At 36.7% G+C, this 23,607-nt stretch overlaps 2 protein-coding genes across 4 annotated transcripts; both read left to right on the top strand.

Annotated features, from left to right (window-relative positions):
* The first annotated feature begins 7,535 nt into the window (after positions 1-7,535).
* Positions 7,536-15,269, top strand: LOC147284139 (Alkaline-phosphatase-like family protein). Of its 3 annotated transcripts, XM_086243716.1 has the most exons (17): positions 7,536-7,818; positions 7,941-8,034; positions 8,385-8,429; positions 8,558-8,725; positions 8,813-8,897; positions 9,000-9,106; positions 9,450-9,530; positions 9,928-9,980; positions 10,077-10,176; positions 10,814-10,957; positions 11,254-11,350; positions 11,953-12,178; positions 12,275-12,368; positions 12,505-13,524; positions 13,772-13,864; positions 13,943-14,226; positions 14,815-15,269. In XM_086243716.1, the coding sequence occupies exons 1-17, from the start codon at positions 7,694-7,696 to the stop codon at positions 14,948-14,950; spliced, it is 2,952 nt and encodes a 983-aa protein (XP_086099842.1). In that variant the 5' UTR covers positions 7,536-7,693; the 3' UTR covers positions 14,951-15,269. The 3 variants fall into 3 exon arrangements, with proteins under 3 accessions (XP_086099842.1, XP_086099845.1, XP_086099843.1); XM_086243719.1 differs by lacking the exon at positions 14,815-15,269 and having other exon boundaries at positions 13,954-14,168; XM_086243717.1 differs by lacking the exon at positions 7,536-7,818 and having other exon boundaries at positions 7,946-8,034; positions 8,553-8,725.
* A 3,612-nt stretch (positions 15,270-18,881) lies between these two features.
* On the top strand, positions 18,882-20,083 carry LOC147284138 (uncharacterized). The gene has a single exon (XM_086245425.1). It carries the CDS (start codon positions 18,917-18,919, stop codon positions 20,081-20,083), a length of 1,167 nt encoding a protein of 388 aa, XP_086101551.1. The 5' UTR covers positions 18,882-18,916.
* Positions 20,084-23,607: the final 3,524 nt, after the last annotated feature.

Genomic DNA, 23,607 nt, shown 5'->3' with positions numbered 1-23,607 from the left:
TAGTTGTTGTACCGTGATCCAACAGTACATATAATTACACTGGTAGAGTCATAAAAAAGGTTCTCATCGTTGCTTGAAGCACTTGGTCTCAGATCAAATTCTCCTCCACTCTGAAAAATTGGAGGATAACTGTTGATGCACTACAAGAATATTGTCAATAGATATCACCCATTTTATATCAGATTTGAATATGACTGATATTATAAAACTTATAATATCAGATAATTTTTTAGCTGATTTCTAAACTCTATTAGATATCACATGGTTTTTTTCAACTGATATATAATATTTTCATTTTTCTAAGAACTTATAAAGACATCAGTATAAATTGTTAACCGATATCTTAAAACAATACTTATAATTTTTTATCCTAACACTGATATGTAATGTATTTTTTCTGACTTAAATTTTTTTGTCCTACTCCCAAGTCCCAACACTTAGACATATACAGATATACTAAAAATTAAAAACCTAGGTCTAGCCCCAATTTGGCCAAACTCCCAGACCCTTCACTCTCGATCTACCTCACCCAAAAAGGCAAAAACCTAAAACAGAAACACTCACGCTCTTGCGCTGCCCTCTCTCTGTCTCCCTCAGTCGCCTCTCTCGTCGTCGACTCTCAGCCTCCATCGATTACTAAAATCAACCCAGACCCTCACTCTCGATCTACCTCATCCAAAAATCACACTCTCTCAGACTCTCACTCTCTCTTCTCTCAGAAAGCCAGAAACCCAGAGGTCCACCGTCATCTCGCCCCTCTGTCTCGCCGTCATCTCGCCCTCCTCAGTCCAGAGGTCCACCTTCGCCGCCGCTTCGCTGCTTTGAACCCGTCGACTTGGTTGGGACTTCTTCACCGTCGCTTCGCAACTCAGCATCTGTCCGGCCGTCGCCGTTGCATCGCACCCTAGCCTCTCTCCACCCCAGCCTTTTTGGTGTTCTATATGTGTTTGGGTTGATTTTGCAGGTTAATTGATTTTATGCTATTTTTCTCTTTCAATAATTGGTTGATTTGGTGTTCTATATGTGTTTGGGTTGATTTATTTGCAGATTATAATCTGCAACGATTATGAAGATGGCCATCAGACAATGACTCCACCCATCTCCAATCCAAAGATATCCTAAGCAAGGTACTTTGCCCATTGATAATCTCTTACACTCGCTCATTTTCAGTGATTTGAATATGAATTGCAGCCTTTGTTGGGTTTCATTGTTTTGTCTTCTGTGTTAGCTGTGTAGCTCGGTAACTGTTTGATATAACTCCTGAATACTTGGGTTTCTTATTACTCTAAACTAAATGACTGAAAATGTTAGTTCTTTTGGCTCTCAGACTCCTCAAAATGTATGAAAAAAAGTGGATTTGAAAGCTTACCTTATGATTTGTGTACAGAGAGTTAATTCAGCGAGACCATATTGCACCAACTATAGTACTACTAGTATGTGGGTGTGCAGTATGGTCTGTATACTATAGTACTACTAGTATACAGGTTTCATACTCTCAAGTTGTGATTTCATTACAATGTTTTGGGGATTTGAATCAACTATGGCTTTATTCTGTCGAAACTTATTTAGAATTTCAATAGGAGATTGCATCTTTGCAAAATATTAATCAATTTCTTATATTCAAGGAAAATATGCTACTCCTCAGTCCAGAGGTCCACCGTCGCTGCCACCTCGCCGCTTTGAACCTGTCGACTTGGTTGCGACTTCTTTGTAGTCGCATCGCACCCCGGCATCTCTCTGGCCGTCGCAGTTGCTTCGCACCCCAGCCTCTCTCCACTCCAGGTCTCTGGCCGTCGCCGTTGTTTAAGCATTAATTTATTTTTCTCTTATCTGGGTATGTTCTTTATTTTTTTTTTTTTTTTGGGCTTTGAATTTTTTTTTATTGTTCTGAGATGGGTACCTGTTAAATTATTGATTTTGGGTGATTTGAATTATGAAAATGGGATGGAATTTGGTGTAGATGAATGCATGGAGGGACAGGAGTGCGGCTTGGCCCGTGGCCAACCCTGTTGTGACTTGTGCTTCAGTTACTGATGCTGGTTTCCCAAGTAATTTTGTTGCTGATCCCTTCCTCTACTGAAGAGATAGACATCCTGACCCTTTTTATCCTTTTTTTTTCTTTAATTACTTAGTAAGGAAGGGATCATGTATTTTTAATTCCTTCTGCAAACAAAAATATGTTTAACCACAGTTTGTTATTAATATTAAGTTCATACTTTTTCTTATTTGTAGGAAGTTTCTGGTGCTCCAAAGTTGCTGAAATTTTCATGGACTATTTGTAAATAGGAGTGTTCTTGGCTCTCTTAGCCACTCTCTTCATTTCAAGGATTAGAATTAACTGCCAGGAGTCTTGGAGTTGCCATATCTTGAACAAGGATAGCTTGGGAATTTTGTTGTTGATAAAGCAATGGTAAAGTGACCATTCTTTTTGTATCATGCTTTTTGCGTTGTGTCAGGGAATTGTCCTTTCTCAATGTTGTGGCTTTACCTTTTGATTTGTTAAGTCAATCTTGTGTTAGATGATTTCTCTCCATTGTCATTTGCTTATTTTTTTAAAAATTTAAATTAGATAACCGAATTGCCTATTGGGTACTAATATTTTGAAAAGGAAAAAAGAAAAGAGATGCAATGAATCTAGAATATCTATGAAAAGAATATAAACCTTGAGAGTGCTTTTAAAAGTTATAAAATAAGTTAATTATTACAATTTCTTTGGTTTGTATGATCATAAAGGAGACTGCTTCATGACGATTGCATAGGCTTTGAATGAAATGGTATGTGTTCTCCCCTTCAGGATAGTCATATCATATAGGAATTGAAAGATTGCAGGAACATTACTTCTAAATTGATTAGGTATTTTTCCAAATCATATGCCACGCCTTATGCATTATGGATGCTTTATTTGATTAGTTACCACAACAAACTGCTAGAGAAATTTTTTTTGTTGCCATCTCTCTCTCTCTCTCTCTCTCCCTCCCTCCCTCCCTCCCTCTCTTGCCTTTTAAATATTGACAAATTAAAAATAAATTTGATGGTTCCAAAGGAGGAAATTCTTGTTGTATGGGTGTTGTTATTATGTATTAACAAAGGTCGGCATATTGTAGCTATCAGCAAAGGTTTTCTAAGAAATTTATTTGTTCAAATTAATTTTCCTATATGCATTGAAGTATGCACTAATGTTGTATATGTCCTACTGTTCCAAAACTATTTGAGCAGGGAAACACTGTTGTTTGCTTGCTCTATGCTGCATGCTCGGATCTGCTCAATAATAAGGAAATTTGGCAAGAACATAGAGGAATTGAAAAAAGTAAGTTCAGCTGCATTATGTCACATTATTTCTGATCTACTTGGTTAGTCCTACTGTATATTGTACATATATTAGGCCTATATACCCACATGCATGTGCTTACATGAGTTCAATATGCTTATATTATTTATACATATGTATTCTTAATACTGTTGACCCAAAACTTCTATCCCACTATATGTGTACATATGTATTCTGAATACTGCAATTGAATTGTATGCTTTCTTGTGCTATTTTGTAACTGTTGTGCACTCTTTTTCAGAAACCATTCTCAACTTTGTGCCGGAAATACGTATTTCTTGTGCTGTGTTAGTACGTACAGGTTCAAGACTAGTGCTAGTTCCCACAAAGTGGACAAAGTGGGATCTTAGAAATAATGTTTTGGAGATTCAATTTGAAGCCGTTTACTCTCGGTAGTTTTGAGGACTGGAGTACATTTCATCCAGTTTTGAAATGTACTTAAGGCAGTTTTGGTGTTTGAAGTGTATTTATGCCGAGTAAGTGTATTTATCCACTTATAGTGTGGTCTCTTTGTAAGGATAAGCAATTTTCTTAAAAGTACACACAAATTTGATGTTTGATGTTTGTGATTAAATTTAAGAATATATGTTTCATTGATATTTTCAGTGGTCCAATATGAAGACCAAGCGAAGCAGATACGCACAAGATCAAATAGATGAGGTGTGGTGGAATGGGGAGATTTTCTGAACAATTATCTTTAGACCGACGAGTTAATTGGTAGGTGGCGTACGTTTTGCCTTTTTTGTGGATAGAAGAAAATTGTCGTGCATGCTCATTTTTTTCAAAGCATGGAAGAAGATTGAAGATTTGGTGCTTTTAATTAGATCATACATGCTGCCATGAATATTTTGTAAAGGATGGAAGAATTGAAGTTAGAACTAGCTAGCTAGATATAGTGCTGATTTACAGATTAATTAGGCTAGGTGCTGCCATGCTATTTTGTACATGTAGGCAGCGTTTGATACATTAATTACAACTTGTTTTGGTTTTGTAAAGGTCTTAACAAGCAGGTTTAGGCAATATTGCCTTAGTTATTAGGCTGGTGGTATGTTTAGACCTCTACAAAACAAAAAATATATGGTTATCTTGGTATATACTTGTAGGCAACTTTGAATATTGTTATTGGTGATTATTGAAATATATGGAATGAGAATGAAAGATTTTATGGCTGCACAAATTTCTGGCCAAATTTTATAGCAAGCTGTATTCCAATTATCTTTTGTGAAACCGACATACTAAACAATATCAGTTTTGGACTAAAAATTTATATTTTATAACGTTTTGATATTAGATTCTTTCTCTGACTTGATATATAAACAATGTTTAGATATCAGGGTATGTTTCATACCTGATATTGATATCAAGTATATATATCAGATTCTACCATAGACCTGATATTGATACCATAGTTTTATATCGTATTCTACCTCAAACCTGATATTGATATCGGGTTATATGTCAATATTAGTATCCAATACGATATCTATTGACCAATCCTGTTGGTACTTGGATTTTATAGAAATCAGAAATAATATCAAATTGGATATCCATTTTGTATTTAGGATATCAGGTTGAAAAAGAAAAATGATATAATAAACAATGTTTACATATCAGTTTAAAACTGATATCTAAAATACCATACATTAGATATCACGACGCGCTATATCAGACGGCTACCCAAATAGATATCAGTCCACGACTGATATCTATCGACATTTTTCTTGTAGTGATGCAAGTTTCCGTAAGAGAGATGCAACAACTTAGAGGTGGTGACTTGGCTGATCCGAAGCCTTGCTGGATGATGATGTGAGATTTTCCTGTAAGAGAAACAAGATCAAAGGAGATGGACCGGTGTGGTACCAGCCAAACACGCTCCGATGATAAAGTCAGTGATGGTATCTGATGGTAGGTGAGGAAGAACAAAGGATGAACTTGGGAGAATAGGAAGAACAAGGTAAATGCTCTGGGTTTATTCTCAGCAAGTTGGGTATGCTCTTAGGTGAGTGAGAATTTTTGTAAGTATTTGTCTGGTGAGGAGTTGATAGATAGATCCATGGTTTTGCACATATGAGTTGGTATATATAGGCAAAGGAGATTGTGATGAGTAAGTTACCTGCATGTGACTGGCTGGTTGAGGAAGATCCACGCGTTCGGTCGTGAACAGTGGCATGCACAGCTACCCACCTCCTTTGTATTCAATGCTGCATTGAATGCAAGCATGGAAGATCCAGGTGAACTGCCTCAGAAGTCATGAATGCAGGCTGGATTGTCTTCTTTGTCAGAAGACCTTTGTCAGGTGCATTTAAGAGTGGCGATTCGTCCCAGCGCGATTTTCCTGGGAATGGCGGCGGAGAACCGAGCCGATCCGAATACATGAAGCCCATGTGTGATCGGATCGGGCAAGGAGATCCCGACCGAGCCGACCCATTTAGACAGGGGTCCCTCCGAGTCATAACTGGCTGGCGTTAGGACTCGAAACGAGATTCCTTCCGAGCCGAGCCGAGCCGAACCGGGATGACCGTGGAAAGATGAACACTCAAACCCTTGAACGATCGGTTCGGCTCGAACCGGGCATGGAGGTCTCGGCACAGAGACCTGATTTGAGCTGGTAGGGGAAGTGCTGAGCAGTGATGATGTGGAGGTCAAAGTCTGACTACTGAGAAGTCAAACATTGAAGTCAGGTCTGACCAGCCACGTGTCCGGCCCTGATTGGCTGTTGGATCGGTGTGGGTTTATCCACAAACAATAACAAATATCAACATTCTCTGCCTTCAATATGGCCTTTTCCATACCATCCATCAATGAAGAATGGGAAACTTTCTTTTCCTCATCAATGACCTTTTCAGCTTAGGTACCACAAAACTCCTCATGACTGACAAAGTCAAGAATGCAGCTTTCTTAACATTTGTAAGCTCCAAGGAGTCTTTGACAGAAAACAAGTCTGAGAAACCATTTGTCACATCACTTAACTCAAAATTAGCATTATTCAACTTTTCCATCCAAGTCTCCAAAAGCTTTCCTTCAGGAGCCTCTCTTGCTATGTGTCCAACAACATGAGCAGCATGACCCATGGAACCCGATTGGGCATTCACAGCTTGAAATATGCTATCCATTAGCCCAGTTCCATCATGGCTCTTGAGCTTCACTTGCATCACAACTTCAACACCAACAGCCTCTTTTGCAGGCTTTTTCACATCATCAACTACACAAAATATGGATCTGCTTCTTTGTGAAAACCATGATGGTTTCTGGGAACTCATAACCAACTAACCAGATATTCAGTGCTGAGGATTTCAGGTACCGAAGATCCTCAGAAGTTGGAGTAGCTATAGCAAGCGCATCAGAGTCATCCCATAGATTGCTATTGTATTCGTTCCAATGCGAATATAACAAATCAATTGAATCAATTGAATCGGTTTTTAACGAATAAAAATAGACCAAATCAATTGAATCGGTTTTTAAGTGTTTGCTTTGAACGCTTGACACTAGAGTTTGAATACTCATCATGTAAGTGTTAATCAACTGCACACTATAAGTAATTAATCTATAACTACACTCACACATCTAAATTACCCATAAAGGCCATAATAATAAAAAAAACACCACTATAAATGTAATTCCTAATTTTTTTTGGGTATTTTTAAAAATTTATCAAGGTCCTCTGAATAGTATATTTACAAATAATTAATAATTTTTTATGATTTTGACACAATTTTGAAAGCCAAATTTGATACAATCACGAAATTATTTATTTTGAATGGAAATCCAAATGAAAATCACTGTAACACAAATACCAAAGTTTACATTTTCTAAATCCAAATAAACACAGTTAATTTGTTAATAACCATTTAATGCAGTGAATAACACATTTTTTTTTTGTTAAAAAAAAAGTCATAAATTCAAATATCATAAATGATAGTTAATAAATAAAAAAAATGAAAACACCCAACTCAAATTCGTTTTTTTTTTTTTAAAAGATAACTGGTATTAAGAATTTAGGCTGCCCTCAACACCAAAAATACACACCATAAGCTTTGATATCATTTTGAAGTTTGATGGGCCTAACTCACCCTTTAAAAACGTAGCAAAAATTGGTTTAAAATTTTAAATAGCTCACTCTTTGCAAAATGAAGAGAGTAGTGAGCTTTAGTCTAATAATGATATTTACAAAAAAAAAAAAAACAAAAAAAAAAAAAAAACAGAAAAAACCAATGTAACAACGATACGAGAGTGCATAGCTTCAACGTTCAGTCGGGTTGGATCCAAATTTGAGGATTCGGTGGATTCTCATTGCTGTTTCTGAAATTTCTTCTTGCATAATCTTCGGAGTTCCAACACAGAGAGAGAGTAGTAGGGTTTGTAAAGATGTCTTGGTTAACGTGCACGAAGCTGACGCTATTCGCCATAGCTGGAGTTGCGATTCAAATGGTTGGCCTCTCCATCTTCGTCTTCGGCTTCTTCCCTGTCAAACCAGCCCTTCCCGGCCACAGGTAGCTTCAAAATGGCTCCTTAAAAGCAAAGAAAGCACAAATTTTTAGTTTTATATGCTCTGAGTTTCTGAACTTGTCTGGGTATAACGTGATTTTGTGGTTCGCTTTACTGTCAATGCCAGTGGTCCGGAGAGTTTTCGAGCGCCGACCTGCAATTCGATTCAAAATGAGAGCGAGAGGGATTTGCCTCCGCATCAGCTCAGGTCACTGTATAAGGTAACATCTTTGTTTCATGCTGCTTCTGGTTTGGAAACTTTGAATTTTTCACTTAGAAATTTAGTTTTGTGACATTTTACGGTCTTGCTCTTCATATATGCACACTTGCTCTTGTGGGTTTTGGTTCTGTGTAATGCAAGTTTACTGTTTTGCTTCGGAATTGTTGATATATGTGGCAAACAATGGGGTTCAGGGCCATCCGTTTCCAGTTAATATGTTTGTGCTTTAAATATTGAATTTTTCTGATTTTTGGGGTTTTCCAATGCATACTTACGTACATACATACATACATACATACATACATACATACATACATACATACATAATCCATTTCTCTATTGGAATTGTAGGAATTATCTGGAGTACCGCCTACATTTGACCGGCTAATATTAATGGTATGCTTAATTTCTGTCTGTAAACAATATCTGTCAAGATTTGTGTGTGTAATAAATATGTGTTGGTCAATAAAGATGTTATCTAGAGGATAAGATTTGGTTTGTCCTTTACAATCGTGCCAGTTTAGGTTATTGATGGTCTTCCAGCAGAATTTGTGCTTGGCAAGGATGGTGAGCCTCCGAGCAAGGAATTAATGGAAGCTATGCCATATACTCAGTCATTGCTTGCAAATGGAATGGCAATTGGGTACCATGCAAAGGCTTCACCTCCAACCGTTACAATGCCTCGCTTGAAGGTGGTCTCCATCACAAAATTTTGAATATGCAAACAAACATTCTTGTAGAAGTCTGCTTTCTCCTCACCCCCTTGTATAGGATTGCAGGCTATGGTTTCTGGGGCAATTGGGGGATTCCTGGACGTGGCTTTGAATTTTAATACACAAGCAATGTTAGAAGACAATCTTCTTGGTGAGTTGACACTATCATTTTTATTAAAATTCATTAACCATATCAAATTTTTTTGAGACTGTCCAGAATTGCAATTTACTTGTTCACTTCTTTGCCTCACAGACCAATTTTTCAAGATTGGTTGGAAAATGGTGATGCTTGGTGATGAAACATGGCTTAAGTTGTTTCCGGGATTATTTACGAGGCATGATGGAGTCAGCAGTTTCTTCGTAAGTCTTTTTTACATCACCAGCATGTAACATGAAGCTTGCGTGCGATGATTAAACTTGTACGTCTTCAATTTTGAAGTGTTTGAATGTTAAAAGAGTGAATGTTGGTCTAACATCTCCTGTTTATGTGGGCTTGGCTATGTTACCATGATCTGTTTAGGTTTATGCCATTGTGGTTGGTCAGTTTTCATGCAATTTTTCATTTTTCAGATTGATTAGTAATCTTATGTTTGATATTACGGTATGCTCGTAGAAGTAAAATTGGTTATTATGTATCTGGGTTTGTTATGAAGGTTGTATTATATGCTGACTTGCAATGTGTACTTTTATTTTCTTGCTACAGGTTAAAGATACTGTAACAGTGGATCAAAATGTTTCTCGACATCTGAGTCATGAACTTAGCAGAGATGACTGGGATTTTCTGGTTAGTCTCAATTACTAGATTTATATACCTTATTAGCAACGCTGCTAGTGGTAATTGATGTCAAGCATATTTGTACTCTTACTTTGTCAATTTCTTAAGTAGCCCAGCATTTTAATAGTTTTACTTTCAAATCTGCTTTCACAAGGTAGTTCTGAGTGTGTCTAATTTTCATATTTGAAGTAGTAGTTTTGTTATTATGATGAAATCCTACTTTGAATACGACTTTTTAGATCAAATCTTCAAAAAAGTTTACTCTTTGGAAAAGTGAAAGTTTCCAGGTAATGTAAATATGTATTATGTTGTTTTAAATGAAGTAAAAATTTGAGATCTTGAATGATGAATATGGTTTTTTCTTGGAGGCATTGCTCTATCCACTTTAACTGAAACTACATTTCAGATTCTTCATTATCTGGGCTTAGATCATGTTGGACATATTGGTGGGCGCAATAGGTGATCCTTTTTCCTAATTGCAGTTTAAATCTCATTCGATTGATTCAATGATCTTATTTCTTGTGGATCACTTGGGAATTTGTTTGCTTATTTCAGTGCCTTGATGGCCCCAAAACTTACAGAGATGGATGAGGTGGTCCAGATGATTCATATGAGTATACTGAATCAAAAGAATGATCAAGGACAGACACTCTTGGTTTGTTATTCCTCTTTTCTAATTCTTCTTATTGACCGTAGATTCGTAATCAAGTCTCACTACTTCACATTTGATCTTGGAATTTTCAAGTAGGGAGCAATAACTGACCAGAATTTTACCTACCTGGGTTTGAAAAATGCCTAGAAACAGATGTTAAAAAAAAAAAAAGCGCAGAAGGGTATCTAAAACATGCTGGCCTAAAGCCGTAGGGGGTCTTGAGTTGAGGCATAAGTGTGCAATGGAAGAATTGTTTTCTTGAAAGGCCTTTAAGCAATGAAGAATGGCATTTTTATCTTAACAATACTTTGTCCTTTTGGATAACATTTTGTGGCACTGGTAGTATCATGCAAAGCAACTGTTAATGTGTGGAATTTTAAACATAAATACCTGATGTGCTCACTGGACCACTGATTTGGACTTCCAGTGTGTAGTTAACATTCCATGTCAGCTTCACCACTCTCCTCTTTAAATTATGTGGATCTAAACGGGTATATCCTTATGATTATTGTTGCTTTTAACACTTTGCGGTTTATAAGGTGTTTTATTTATTTAATTTCTGTTCTATTAGTACTTTTGTAGTCATCCAAGAACTTGAAATAATCATCATAACTGTCTCTATTATGATTTTCTTATCTAGGTCGTAGTAAGTGACCATGGCATGACTGAGAGTGGTAATCATGGAGGGTCCTCATACGAAGAAACTGACTCCTTAGCTCTATTTATTGGCCTGAAAAATGACGTCTCTGATTATTTTTCGTCCACCCAGAACATCGTTTATCAGGTAATTATAGAATTGTATGGTTATAATGTTCCATGATTATTGGAAATGAACTGGGCTTCCTAGATTTCATTAAAAGGCACAGAAACAAATTTTATCCTGTTGGACTAGAGAATTTTTCCTGAAGTAGAAACTGATGCATTTCTGTCTCTCAAAAATAAATTATTTAACCATATGAGCTTAGAGATAGTCATAGTTTTCTCTTCTTGTAGGTGATTTCAAATTTTTTTAGTTAATGTCTTCATCTCTCACCTGCAATTTTAATTTCTTCTTTCTCATCTGCAATTCTTGTGGTCCAGGTTGACATTGCACCAACATTAGCCCTTCTATTAGGTGTTCCAATTCCAAAAAACAATGTTGGTGTCCTAATTTTAGAGAGTTTTGGGCATTTGACTGGTTAGCTCTCTTTCTCTCTCTCTCTCTCTCTCTCTCTCTCTCTCTCTCTCTCTATATATATATATATATATATATATACAGTATATATATATGTGTTGCGTGTGTGTGTGTATTATGCGCCTATGACTATGTATCTTTATATTTATCCATCATATATGTGTCGTGTGTGCGTGTGTATATTATGTGTCTAGGATAATGTAGTCTTAGCATGAATTTACCAATAGAAAGAATACCAAAGATTTCACAGTAGGATAATGTAGTGAAATGTGTCTTGGTTATCAAAAAACTTTACACTAGGATAATGTAGTAGTTTTAAGTTTAGCTATTAATGGAACTTGATTAATGTTTAAGAATTTATACATGACATGTTAAAATGTAACCTTTTTGGTTTATGTAGTATCATTTGTAAATTTTAATATCTAGTTGCTTTTAAAGGTATGAATTTTGGTAAGTAGATAAATCATTAATTCTCACACTCAAATGTGGAAGACTGCTATGATATCCCTTAGCGTTAGGTCTTGTCAAGATCAACTGCCAGAATGCTCATGTACTACTGAATTTGTGTGACTTATGATGCTGTTTCCTTGTCTTGATGAGTAAAGATGACCAACAGCTGAAGGCACTGGAGTTGAATTCCCGGCAATTACTTAGATTATTGCAAGCACAAATGCCTGGTATGTCATGTCGAAATTACCCACGTGATGGCTCAAGTGATGATCAAGAGTCCAGAATAGCTAAGTGCAATGGGAGCATAGAAAAGATGTTCTGTTGCTTATATATGAATGCTGCACTTCTCCAAAAGTCCTGGACATCTAAGGAAGTCTCCAGGTGGATTCATAACACCACCTGTTATTGTAATGAAGACACAAGATTCTGTAAGGAACATCTCTGATGCCAGTTTTTCTTTGTAAATTATGTAAATAGGTCCAATAGTAGGGAAGACCACACCAGCATTGTTGCAGCATACTATGAGTTTCTGAGAACTGCAAGTGAGTGGTTATCACGCAGAACAACTGATGTATGTATATCCTTTTCTCCCTTGTAAAGATGAAGAGAGATGGTGGTTCTGATAGATAGAATTTTTAATTGTTTCAATCTGTAAATCTTGGTTTCTTTATCATTACTTTTTTAACAGACAACTCTTTACTTTCTAGAAACCTGTCGGCCTACTTACTCTTGGAATTGCTGCAATGGTCCTATCTTGTCTGATATTGATAAGCCTTCTATTTCATATGTGCAAAGAAGTCTACATTAGAGATAAGCAATGCCTTTTTGACTTAGAGAAAACCACTCCAGCCTGGCATTTAGATGAGACTTTTGTACTAGGTGTTGTATTGATGCTCATCGTAACTATGGCATCAAGTTCTATGGTAGAGGAAGAGCAATATATTTGGCATTTTGTGGCTTCCACATTGAATTTGTTATTTTTACGTAAAGCAATACAATGTCCTATGGGGGGAAGAGCACAAAGTTCGCGTATTTTTTCCAAGGAACGAATAAAAATAAGTGGCTTTCGAATGAGTTCCATCTCTGTGCTTCTTATTTCTGGAAGGATATTGAGAGGCTGGCACCAAGGAGGTGTGAATTGGACTAATCTTCCTGACATTTCTAAGTGGCTTGAGCAGGCTGGGACTGGTAATGTAAAATCAATTCAGCTAGTGTCATGCCTTCTAGTGATGACCTTAAGCTTATATGTGCTCTTTTTATATGGATCAAACAGAAAATTTGTTTTGTTGATTGGATTTAGCTTTGTTATGGCTGGGTTGTTGGTTTTGCAACATGTCATTACACATCAGAATGGCATGTTTACGTCATCCAGTTACAGTGCTACAACATTGGTACAAATAATTTATGCATTTCTGGGCATTTCTACATTTGGGACTGTTATGGCCTTCCCGTGGTTTGTACATTTTTCAATATCTGAGATGTGTTCGAATCATGAGATGTACGGGTCAATTTCTTCTCACAGTGAAGTTCAAAATAAGTTGCTGCTGGTGAAATTAAGAGATTCTTTATATGTAATTGGCTGGGCATACATATCCTGCTGGTGTCTTCTGCAGCTTTTGCTCCAGCAAACAATGAACTCAATGCCTATACTATTTCTACTTCTGCAAGTTTTTGCCAGCATGTTATATTTTTCTTATAGCAGCCTGCATCATAAGCCGTGGGTTGAGGTAAGTTTTAATATCATCTTGTTTTGAGTAAATAGTGGTTTCATTCTTGTGTGTGTTGAAGTCAAGTTAATTACTGATGCTGGGAGGCTGGTCCAGTCAATGAAGGCAATTAGGCTGTACAGTTCTTAAAGTGAAAATTAAGAAGTTGTAAACAGTAAAGGAGAGCATGCTTAAGGAGTAAGATGTTTACTCCTTAAGCCTGATTTATTTCAGGTACTAATATTGCATTTTGTGTTTGTTCTTTTAGGTTGCTGCATTTTACTTTTTGGGGATGGCAGGCCATTTTGCCCTAGGGAACAGCAATTCTCTAGCTACTATTGATGTTGCCGGAGCTTTTATTGTACATCCTCTTTACCCTGTCATAGTTTATATAAAAATAAATTAATTTCTTATTCTAACTTTGTTTACTCATTTCTAGGGCATCTCCAGTCACTCAACAGTACTTTCTGGCATTTTAATGTTCATTATCACCTATGCTTCCCCAATGTTATTTATCCTTAGCATGGTGATGTACATCTCTGTGAAGGACACAAGCTATCTCGCATCTCCCTTCAATGCAGATTCCACACAACTCCTTAAAGTGACGCTTGGCTTTCCTTGTCTGGTTCCACTGGGCTTGAACTCCATTCTGTTGACAGCGTACACCATCATTTTGCTGCTAATGAGGAACCATCTTTTTGTTTGGAGCGTCTTTTCTCCAAAGTAAGTCTCACTGAGATAAGGGATTGCGTTAGTTGATGTCTTGACTTTTTTTTGTCTTTTGTGCTTTGTGTTAGCAAGGAGTCTTAAGTGATTACTTTTTTATACTTCTTGTGAACTCCTTGGAAAGATGTAGGACATATTTTTTATGATACCAATTATGTAGGACAGCGTGAGAAATCGAAAAATAATGGAGAGTTGGAAAAGAGAGAAAGAATGGTAGAGATTGAAGAAGAGAAGAAACAGAGAGAAGAAAATCTGGGTAAACTCAAATCAGTATTTTTAATCAATATTCCAGAAGTAAGAAACTCAATTATTATAAGACCTATTTCTATATGCATAATAATTGAACTTGAATAATCAAAACCCCAAAGTATTATAGATAAACAATTACTCTAAATCCTACTTCTAATAGACAAATTGAATAAGATAAAACTGATTTCTAAGCTTGTGTTTACACCTAAATTAAATATTATTTTTCTTCTTATATTTGTAGTCAAAACACCTTTCGATAGCTAAATGGACTCCACAGCTCATATTTACTTCACTAATTTTGGAACTTGGATCTCATGGTGTACATCTTTTCTCCAGGTACATTTATGTTTGTGCTACAACTATATGCGTCTACACTGGGGTCTCTGTAGTAGCTACAACTGTGATATACACATACTTGGTGCTGGGGTTGAGGAAAAAGATGCAATGTGAGCTTCTTAATCATCAGCAATGATACAAGATAGAGCTTGGCTGCCGCGCAATGCTATTTTCATTCTTGTAAACTAACACACACAGATCATTCATTCTTTTCTATAGAAGATTTTGTATTTTTTTTTGTGTGGAAGAATATATTTGTAGAAATATTGTATGAAAACAAAACAACAGAAAATCATGCTGATGGAAGTGTTGCTTTTTGTACAATTTTGTGCTGGAATAACGATTTTCATTCCTGTCATCTGTGTGCACACCAAGTACCAAAACCGGCATACTTTCTTTCTGTAACTTCTCCCCCCCTCTTTGGGATGGAGCACTAAATTCTTGCAGATTTGTTAGAGAAATAAACAGGAGAGGAGGCTTGGTCCTTTGATTGTATCATCTATCTTTTTCTTTGGGAAAATCGTCATTATCTTTTAATTGCATCATTTACCAAAATTAAGGGTGATGATCATTAGTGATTCATTATGTTTTAATAGGCTTTTATCTTTTGCCAAGTGAATAAAGGGGTATTTTATGTTCAATTAATTTAAAATGGAAAAACATGCACACACTGTACATGTGCAATATTCTATAAGTTATGCAGTCAAATTGGAGAAGATTGAGAAACAAAGTATAGTGAAGAGGAACAAAAGTTGGAGTTTATAGTAACCGTTTAGGTAGTGGAAAGATTTTTTTTTTTTTTACCGTTCCTAATACATAGAAGAATAGATGTTCTACTTTCTACCACATATTTAGGGGTGAGCATCAGGCGGGTTGACCAACCCGCCAACCGGATAGGCGTATCAAGGGTTGGCTTCGTTAGAGGTTGAGAGAGAGAGAGAGAGGTGCGACTGAAAATGAGGATTTGAAGCTGTGAGAGTCTGAGAACATTGAGAGGAAGATGGTGGCTTATATTTGCTAGAGTAAAGTAAATGAAACCATATAAATATATTATATGTCACTAAATGAACAAGCAGCGAAGTTAGTTTAGGTGGGGTAGCGAAGTTAGTTTCACCTTGGTGGTTAGTAGTTCGACACTTATTGTGGCTATACTTCTTTCTTTTTTTAATTGAATAAGATAATCGGGCCGATCGGTTTAGACTCGGTTGGTGGAGGCCCAAAATCGATATTGGCCCAATAAACAACGAGCTGGCGGGCTGGGGGACTCGGGCTCACCTGTGTTGATGTGGCACCGACCCAACCCGACCCGACAAGTTGGTCCAGGCAGGTTGGTCAATTTTCTCAGGTCTATGCCCAGTCCTACCACATAATAGGGGTACGATCAAACAATGGTGACGATAGAAGCTCAGTTGCAAGGAGAAATTATTTGGTGTTCACGTAACACCATCTATTCTAATAAAATGTTGACATGTGTAACCTAATTGCCTAGGTATGTTAAATGACTATCACAGTTATCTCTTTTGACGTCGTCTACACGGTTAGACAGAAGAGATAATGGTAATAGTCATTTAACTTACCTAGACAATTAGGATATACGTGTCAACATTTTATTGGAATCATAACACAAGCTGTCAAAATGAGCTGGTGTTACGGGAACACCAAATAATTTCTTGATTGGAAGATGGTACAACAGAGGTTAAAATAGGAAATGACCAACGGTATGAGATAAAATTAAAGAACCTCAATGACAAATGATAAAATAGAGGCAAGATGTTAACATTTAGCTAGATGACACTTTTAGCTTTTTTTTTTTTTCTTTGATCTGGACATTTTTAGTTCTTATGGTTTAAAAACCTACAATCATACTAAATTACAATCAAGCATAAATTACTAACTTTGTTAATGTAAGGGAAGGAATGATGACATGGCCATCCTAAATTCCTAATTTTTCTAAGCACAAATATTTCCAAATAAATGTTTATGGCAATTTGGTGGTTTGGAGTATAAGTGTCAAATGGGTTGGGTCAGCACAAATACAATACGATTAAATGAGCACGGTATGACACGATCATGAAATAAGTCGAGCTAACACAAGTACGACACAAGTAAATGAACCAGACTGGGTTGAAGTTTTAAGTCCCATCAGGAACGACAATGACCAAGCATGACACGAGCATGAGCACAAAATGAACTTGAACTAAGCAAAACTCGTTTTACATTGTTTTATTCTTTTTAAAAATAAAATTCAATTTTTAAAGCAAAAATATGTTAAAATTTAATTATAAACAAAAGAAAAAATAACATAATATTATAATCTTAAAAAGTAGACTTGTAGGATGACTTGTTTAAGGCAAGACACTAACATGATACGAGCATGAAGGAGCTGTGGGCCATGCTAGGCCTAGGTCCTTAATATTTGGGCCAACACAATTATAAATGAGCTTGCACGAAATATGAATGGACTCAACTTAAATAGGCCAATTCGGTATGACACGACCCATTTGACACCTCTAGTTTGGAGGTTCTAAAGACAAATGAGGTTGGTGGTTTGGAGATTCTAAAGACAAATGAAAGGGCAAAAATGCCTCTATTCATCACAAGTACATGATAGTCACGTCATCATTTTGTCTATTTCATTAATATAATTAGGGATTTGTCTATTTTGTCAATTTTGGGTTTTTATTTCCTTTTTGGAATCCAATTAGAACCCCCAAATGTTACAAATCCCAAATTTTGGACATGTTGCTCCAAAGGGAGGTTCTATTTTGGAGTACCAAATTGGAAATCACATTTTTAAAATATTCTTAATTAATTTTTTATTTTCCAATTAACTTTTAAAAAGTATTATGCAACTGTAAAATTTTTCTAAAAGCTTGCTTAATTTTATTGTGCAATGATCAAAAAGTTTAAAAGCTCACCAAATTTTGATGTGCAACGGTCTTCAATTTTCTAAAAATTGAACCATTGCATTTTCCAACTTGGATCGTACCATTATCTGACGTTGCACGTGGATAGGTTGCTTCGATTTCTAAACTAGAAGCAAGTGTTCTATTTCTATTTCTTGTTCCATATTTGTACCAAAACTAGAAATTTCCATTTTGGAACCTTCCCATTTCTCTCATTAGAGATTATTTTTGTGTCTTGGATTCCAAAATGGAAATATAGCCCTAAAAATAGAACTCGGAGATGCTCAATACGAACTATATGAAAATAATTTTAAAATTTTAAATTGCATTGAACAAAATTGAAAATCACATGAACAGTCAACATATTTTAAAAGCTCATTGAATTATATTGTGCAATGGTCAAAATATTTAAAAGCTCACCAAATTTTACTTTACAACGGTAAAATTTTTTTAAAAGCTCACCAAATTTTATTGTGCAATGGTCTTTAATTTTTTTAAAATTGAACCGTTGCGTTTTGCCGGCTTGAATCATACCATTATTTGAAATTTCAGGTTGCCTCGATTTTTGAATTTGAAGCAAGTGTTCTATTTATATTTTTTGTTCCATGTTTAGGGAAAATGGAAATTCCCATTTTGGAACCCCTCCATTTTTCTCCATTGGAGATTATTTTTCTGACATGGGTTCCAAAATGGAATTAGAATCCTTAAACTAGAATGGAGATGCTCAATATGAACCATATGATTATAATTTTAAAATTTTAAATTACATGAACGAAATTGAAAGTATTTATTTGGGCTAAAATTTTGAGTGAAGTCCAAAAGGACCAAAAGGTCCAAAACCTTCCCACACAAGTTTTTCTTCACTGCCACGACAGCAGTGCACAGTCAATGCACCACAAACGCCTGCTGTGCTGATACTTAAGACTTTCTCCTACCACTGCCACACTGCGCCACTGTGCACCGAGGCAGGAGAAGATTGCATCCCAAGCAACAGCCCTAAATGACCAAAATACCCTCACAATTCTATCGCAACCATCCATCTTCCAAAGCACACCAGTAATTCCCACGAAACCTCATGCCCCTTTTCGTCCACAAAAATCCTCCTTTAAAACCCATTCTCTCATCCATCTCGCACTACACTCTCCTCTTCTCGGTTCCTTTCTTTCCCAGAAAAGGAGAAACCTTTGATAACAAAAATGGATCATGCAAGCAGCAGCAGCGGGTTGCCCGAATCCGAAAGGCTTCTCGGACTTTCCGCCCAACTTCTCGGCCTCCGAAATTTCTCTTCTTGCCGCAAACTCGCTCTCAAAGCTCGAGAGTACGACCCGTACAACTCCCGCTCCGACCAAATCCTCGCCGTTGCCGACACCCTTCTCGCCACCGAGCACCGCAACCCAACTGACTGGTACTCCATTCTCCAAATAGCACGACCCGACTCCGGAAACAGCCTACTCATTCGGGCCCAGTTCGAGAAGCTCGCGGCCCTCTTGAACCCCAACGAGAACAGGTTTGCTTTCGCTCCGGAGGCCTTCGAGCTCGTCCAGAGAGCCTGGTCCGTACTATCGGACCCGGAGAAGAATACCCATTTCGGGAATGATTTCAAGAATGGACAAGAATCGCCGGAGCAGAGAGAGCAGGGGAAAGAAACTGTGGGAAATGAGAAAAATGGTAATGGGGGAGAGACATTCTGGACAGTGTGTTCGTACTGCTATTGCATGTACGAGTACAAGAAGGTGTATGAGGATTGCTGCTTGAAATGCCAGAATTGCAGGAAAGCGTTCCATGGGGTTGCAATAAATGTGCCATCACCGGATATTATAGTACCAGGGAAGGAGCAGTACTATATCTCTTTTGGGTATTTTCCTATGGAGTATATGGACCCAGAGAAGAAGGACATGGGGGCCCATGACAAGAAAGACAAGGTTGTTGTGGAGATCTCTGATGATACTGATGATGATGATGATGATGATGGGTTTAATGCAAAGAGCGGTAATGGGGGTTTGGAGGGAATATATGAAGGGGTGGTGAAGAGTGGGGGTGAGGGGGCTGTGGGGGTGACTGGAAGAGCAGGGTTGAGGAGTGAAGGGAAGACGGCAAGGAAGAGGTTGAAGGCTCTGGCGAGGCGGAAGAAGAGCACAAAATTGAAATCCCCGGCTAGGGATACAAAGAAGATAATGGGAAATGGGATAAGTAGGAGGGTTGAGCTGGTGGATGATGGGAGAGTGGAAGAAAAGGACACGAGTGTTGACAATGGAGATGGAATTGTTGAGGGAGGTTGTGGAAGTGGGAGTGGAATGGGTGGAGGGCTGCAGTTTTTTGAAGGAGAAGATGATATCTTTGTTTGTATTGGGGATAGTCCGTGATGAAAGGAATGGAAATGTAAAGGCTTTTGAGGGTGTTGATTGGAAGTTACAGAATTGTCTATATGGTTTGAATTTTGAATGGTTTAGCAAGTAGGAGCAGGGGTTTTGAGTAATTCCCTGCCTCGCAGTTGAAAGGAGGCTGCTTTTTGTGGTGTAGTCATCGAACAAGGTGCTTTGATCTCATAGTAGAAATTAGATATATAGTGCAGTAGTTAAAAGTAATAGCTAACGAACTTTTATCCTATGAATTTGAAAAGTAGAGCAGAGGTTCTGATATATCTTTTGATACAGTGCTAGTGGTTGACCATTGAGTACATGCCTGATAGTAAATGATAGTTGCTTTCTTACTTAGTTTCAGCCCTCTTGATTGAACAATGCTTTATGTGAATGAGCAGAGGTTCTGATATATCTTTTGATATAGTGCTAGTGGTTGACCATTGAGTACTTGCCTGATAGTAAATGATAGGTTGCTTTCTTACATTGTTTCTGCCCTCTTGATTGAACAATGCTTTATGTGAACGGTAATTAAGAATTTTATATGCTGTTCTGCTTGGGACTAATTTTGAAGTATTGCTTGACTCAGTGAGTTATTCAACTCTTATTTTTTTTCATTTGATCTGTCAGGGGCTTGTTAATTTGTTTTATACCAATGTTATTATGAGTTGACAACTAACCCTTGCTTATTGTGCCTTTCCTTCTGGGTTGGAAGACATCAAACAAATGAAGTGGCAATTGTTCACTTTTTTGTCACATTCTTGAAAAAAACCTTCTTATCATACCTCTCACCTGTCACAAAGAGACGAAGGACATAGCCATTTTGGAGAACATAATGGTAAGAGATACATGCAATAAAAAATGAATGGAGTTTTAACAAGAGTTTCTATCCCTTTTCTTGTTGATTAAAAACCTTAAATGCCCATTCTTAAATTGCTATTGAGCTAGTAAGTCTTATCAGTTAATAATACATTCTCTTATTGCATGCCTTCTCTGTCAGATTTTATATCATACTTGATTTGCTTAAAGGTGCAGTCTAGGCCACAGTCATCCTTATGAGTGTATTGTAGTTTAGGATATTTTGCATATATTCTTATGAGTGGCTCTTATTCTTCCTCTCTTTATCATTTTGCATATAATTATAAACCAACTTGTTTTTAAGGGTACCTTATGATTTCTAATAAAACCTTTAGGCCCTTGCCCTTGGTGATGGTGAGCTGAAACACCTAAAGCTGATGGGCAATGGTGAAGGTCAGTAGGGGAAAGATAAAGATAGCTGTTGGTCGAACTTGAACCATTGCAGAAATGTTGTAACTTGTAATAAACGTACTCCATATAGGTGATGTTATATTGGGGAAAAATCATGTGGAAAAATGCTTGTCATTCAGGTAGATAAACAAGTTATTGAATGTTTTGAACAATTAGAGAAAGCAAGTTAAGCAACTCTCAGGGCATAAATGAATGTTCTGATGCTTTTGCATTGTATTGCAGTGTATTAAAACACTGTATCTACATTTTAGTTGTTGCCTGTTTGCATAACTGAGTATGAGATGGTGTTGTCAAAGGAAAACATTAACTATGGAGTTAACAATGTCAGGTTTATGAAAGCCATGGCTGCTGCCTCGTGTCTTCATGCCCACTGTTAATGCCCATCATTTGTGTATGAGAACTGTTATATCAAGCACCGATGCCATGCATATTATGGACAGTTCTACCTTTTTGCCTGCATTGATGTGCTGACCAACACAAATTTATGTTGAGATCTTAGGGACCGAAAAAAGAATGTCATGGCTAATCCTGGAAATGAAGGCCAGTATGATAAGTTTTTCATTCTTGTTTGGATGTATCTAATGCAATTGGCCAATAAAGATCTCCAAGATGAATTATAAGGCTAGCATATAATATGGAGATGAGTTATACAGCTATCATATAATTTGTAATTTATGTATCTTCATTAATTTAAACTAATAACTGACAGAGGATGCTGTCATACTACTAAAGTGACGCCCTTACACCATACAATTGGAATGTGGAAAACGATGGATAATATTGGCTTGGGAGGGACATGCCAGAGTTATTGTTATGGGCAAAGGGTGAGTGCAATGATTTCACAAATACCAGTCTACCACTTTGTTAAAAAGTTGTCAATGATTTAACAGGTCGAGCAGTGTAGGACAGATTTTAATTAATAATTTGATGTTACAGTTTTAAAATTTAATTTTGCCCTTTGTATAAACTTAAAGTAAATTAAAAAATTAAAATGATTGCGGGAATGAGGAATAAGGCTATCCACATTAGTGAGAGTGAGAGTGCAAATTTGATATAAAAAATTTGATTAGTGGGCCGGAGATGTGAGAGTGAGAGTGAGGGTAAAATTTGAGAGTTTTGCAAAGCTCTAGACAGCTGCACTATTGTGCGTTAGTGTTGTTGGCCACATCCCCCCTCCCTGCGTGCGTGTGTGCAAACGACGGATGCTCTAGACTTGTTGATCGTTGCGTTTGGACAGTTTGGGTTTTTCGACCGTTACGCATTTAAAAAAAAAAAAAAAGGGCCCAGACGCATGACGCGATTTGGGCCTTTCTTTTAAAATAGTCGTTGGTGATCAACGAGTCTAATTAATTGATCGTTATACTAATATTAAAAAATACAAAAAAAAATCAAAAAAATTCTCAACGGCTATTTCATCATTTTTCCTATAAATTGAATATTTACACTTCATTTTTCACACATCTATCTATCATTTTCACTCACTCATATATATTTTGCATACTAACTTTGGTTGTATAAATATTTTGCATATTATGAAATACAATGAATTGTGTTGTGTTCACCATTTTTTTTGCATTTCAAACATTAAAAAAATATCAAACAACTTGAAATATAGAACACTTAATTTGGGTTATAAAATTATAAACCCAAATATATTAAATATTGACCTTATATTAAAGATCTATTTAAATAAAATAAAAATATAATTTTTATAAATTATAACTTAACCATCACTTAATTTAAATTAGGCTTAATTTAATTAGGTACAACAGTATTACTTTCAGTACCACTGCAACTTCAGCATATATGACTATCACTCTCAGATCACAAAATTACTTTTCAGACCATGTATTACTCTCACTCTTACTCTCATTGCTGTGAATAGACTAAGGGACTCAGGTGAGGTAAGTTTATGGGGATAGGGGAGGAGACTTTCTCTTTTCTAAGTTTTTTTTTTTTTTTTAATTTTATTTATGGGTAAAATTGGGACTTTTGTGAGGGAAAATTTTAGAGGGTACAATCAGCAATTTGGGGTACAAATACAATAAACAAAACAAAAACAACGCCCAAACTTAAAGAAAAATCCCAAATTTACATAGCAAAGCAAATCTAGAGCTAGAGTTGAGAAGGAACAACTATCATCTATGCTGTAGAGATTCAAGTGCAAATGGCAGCATGTGCATGCGCACCACCGGGCATTCAAAGACTGTTTTGGTATTGTAATTTAGTCTTGCCATAAAAGGAGAAGAACTTAACGGGGA

Source organism: Dryas octopetala, chromosome 5 (assembly GCF_963921425.1).
Source record: "Dryas octopetala chromosome 5, drDryOcto1.1, whole genome shotgun sequence".
Classification (NCBI taxonomy): domain Eukaryota; kingdom Viridiplantae; phylum Streptophyta; class Magnoliopsida; order Rosales; family Rosaceae; genus Dryas; species Dryas octopetala.
Note: the sequence above shows the minus strand (reverse complement) of the source record. Positions and strands in the feature narration are given on the sequence as shown.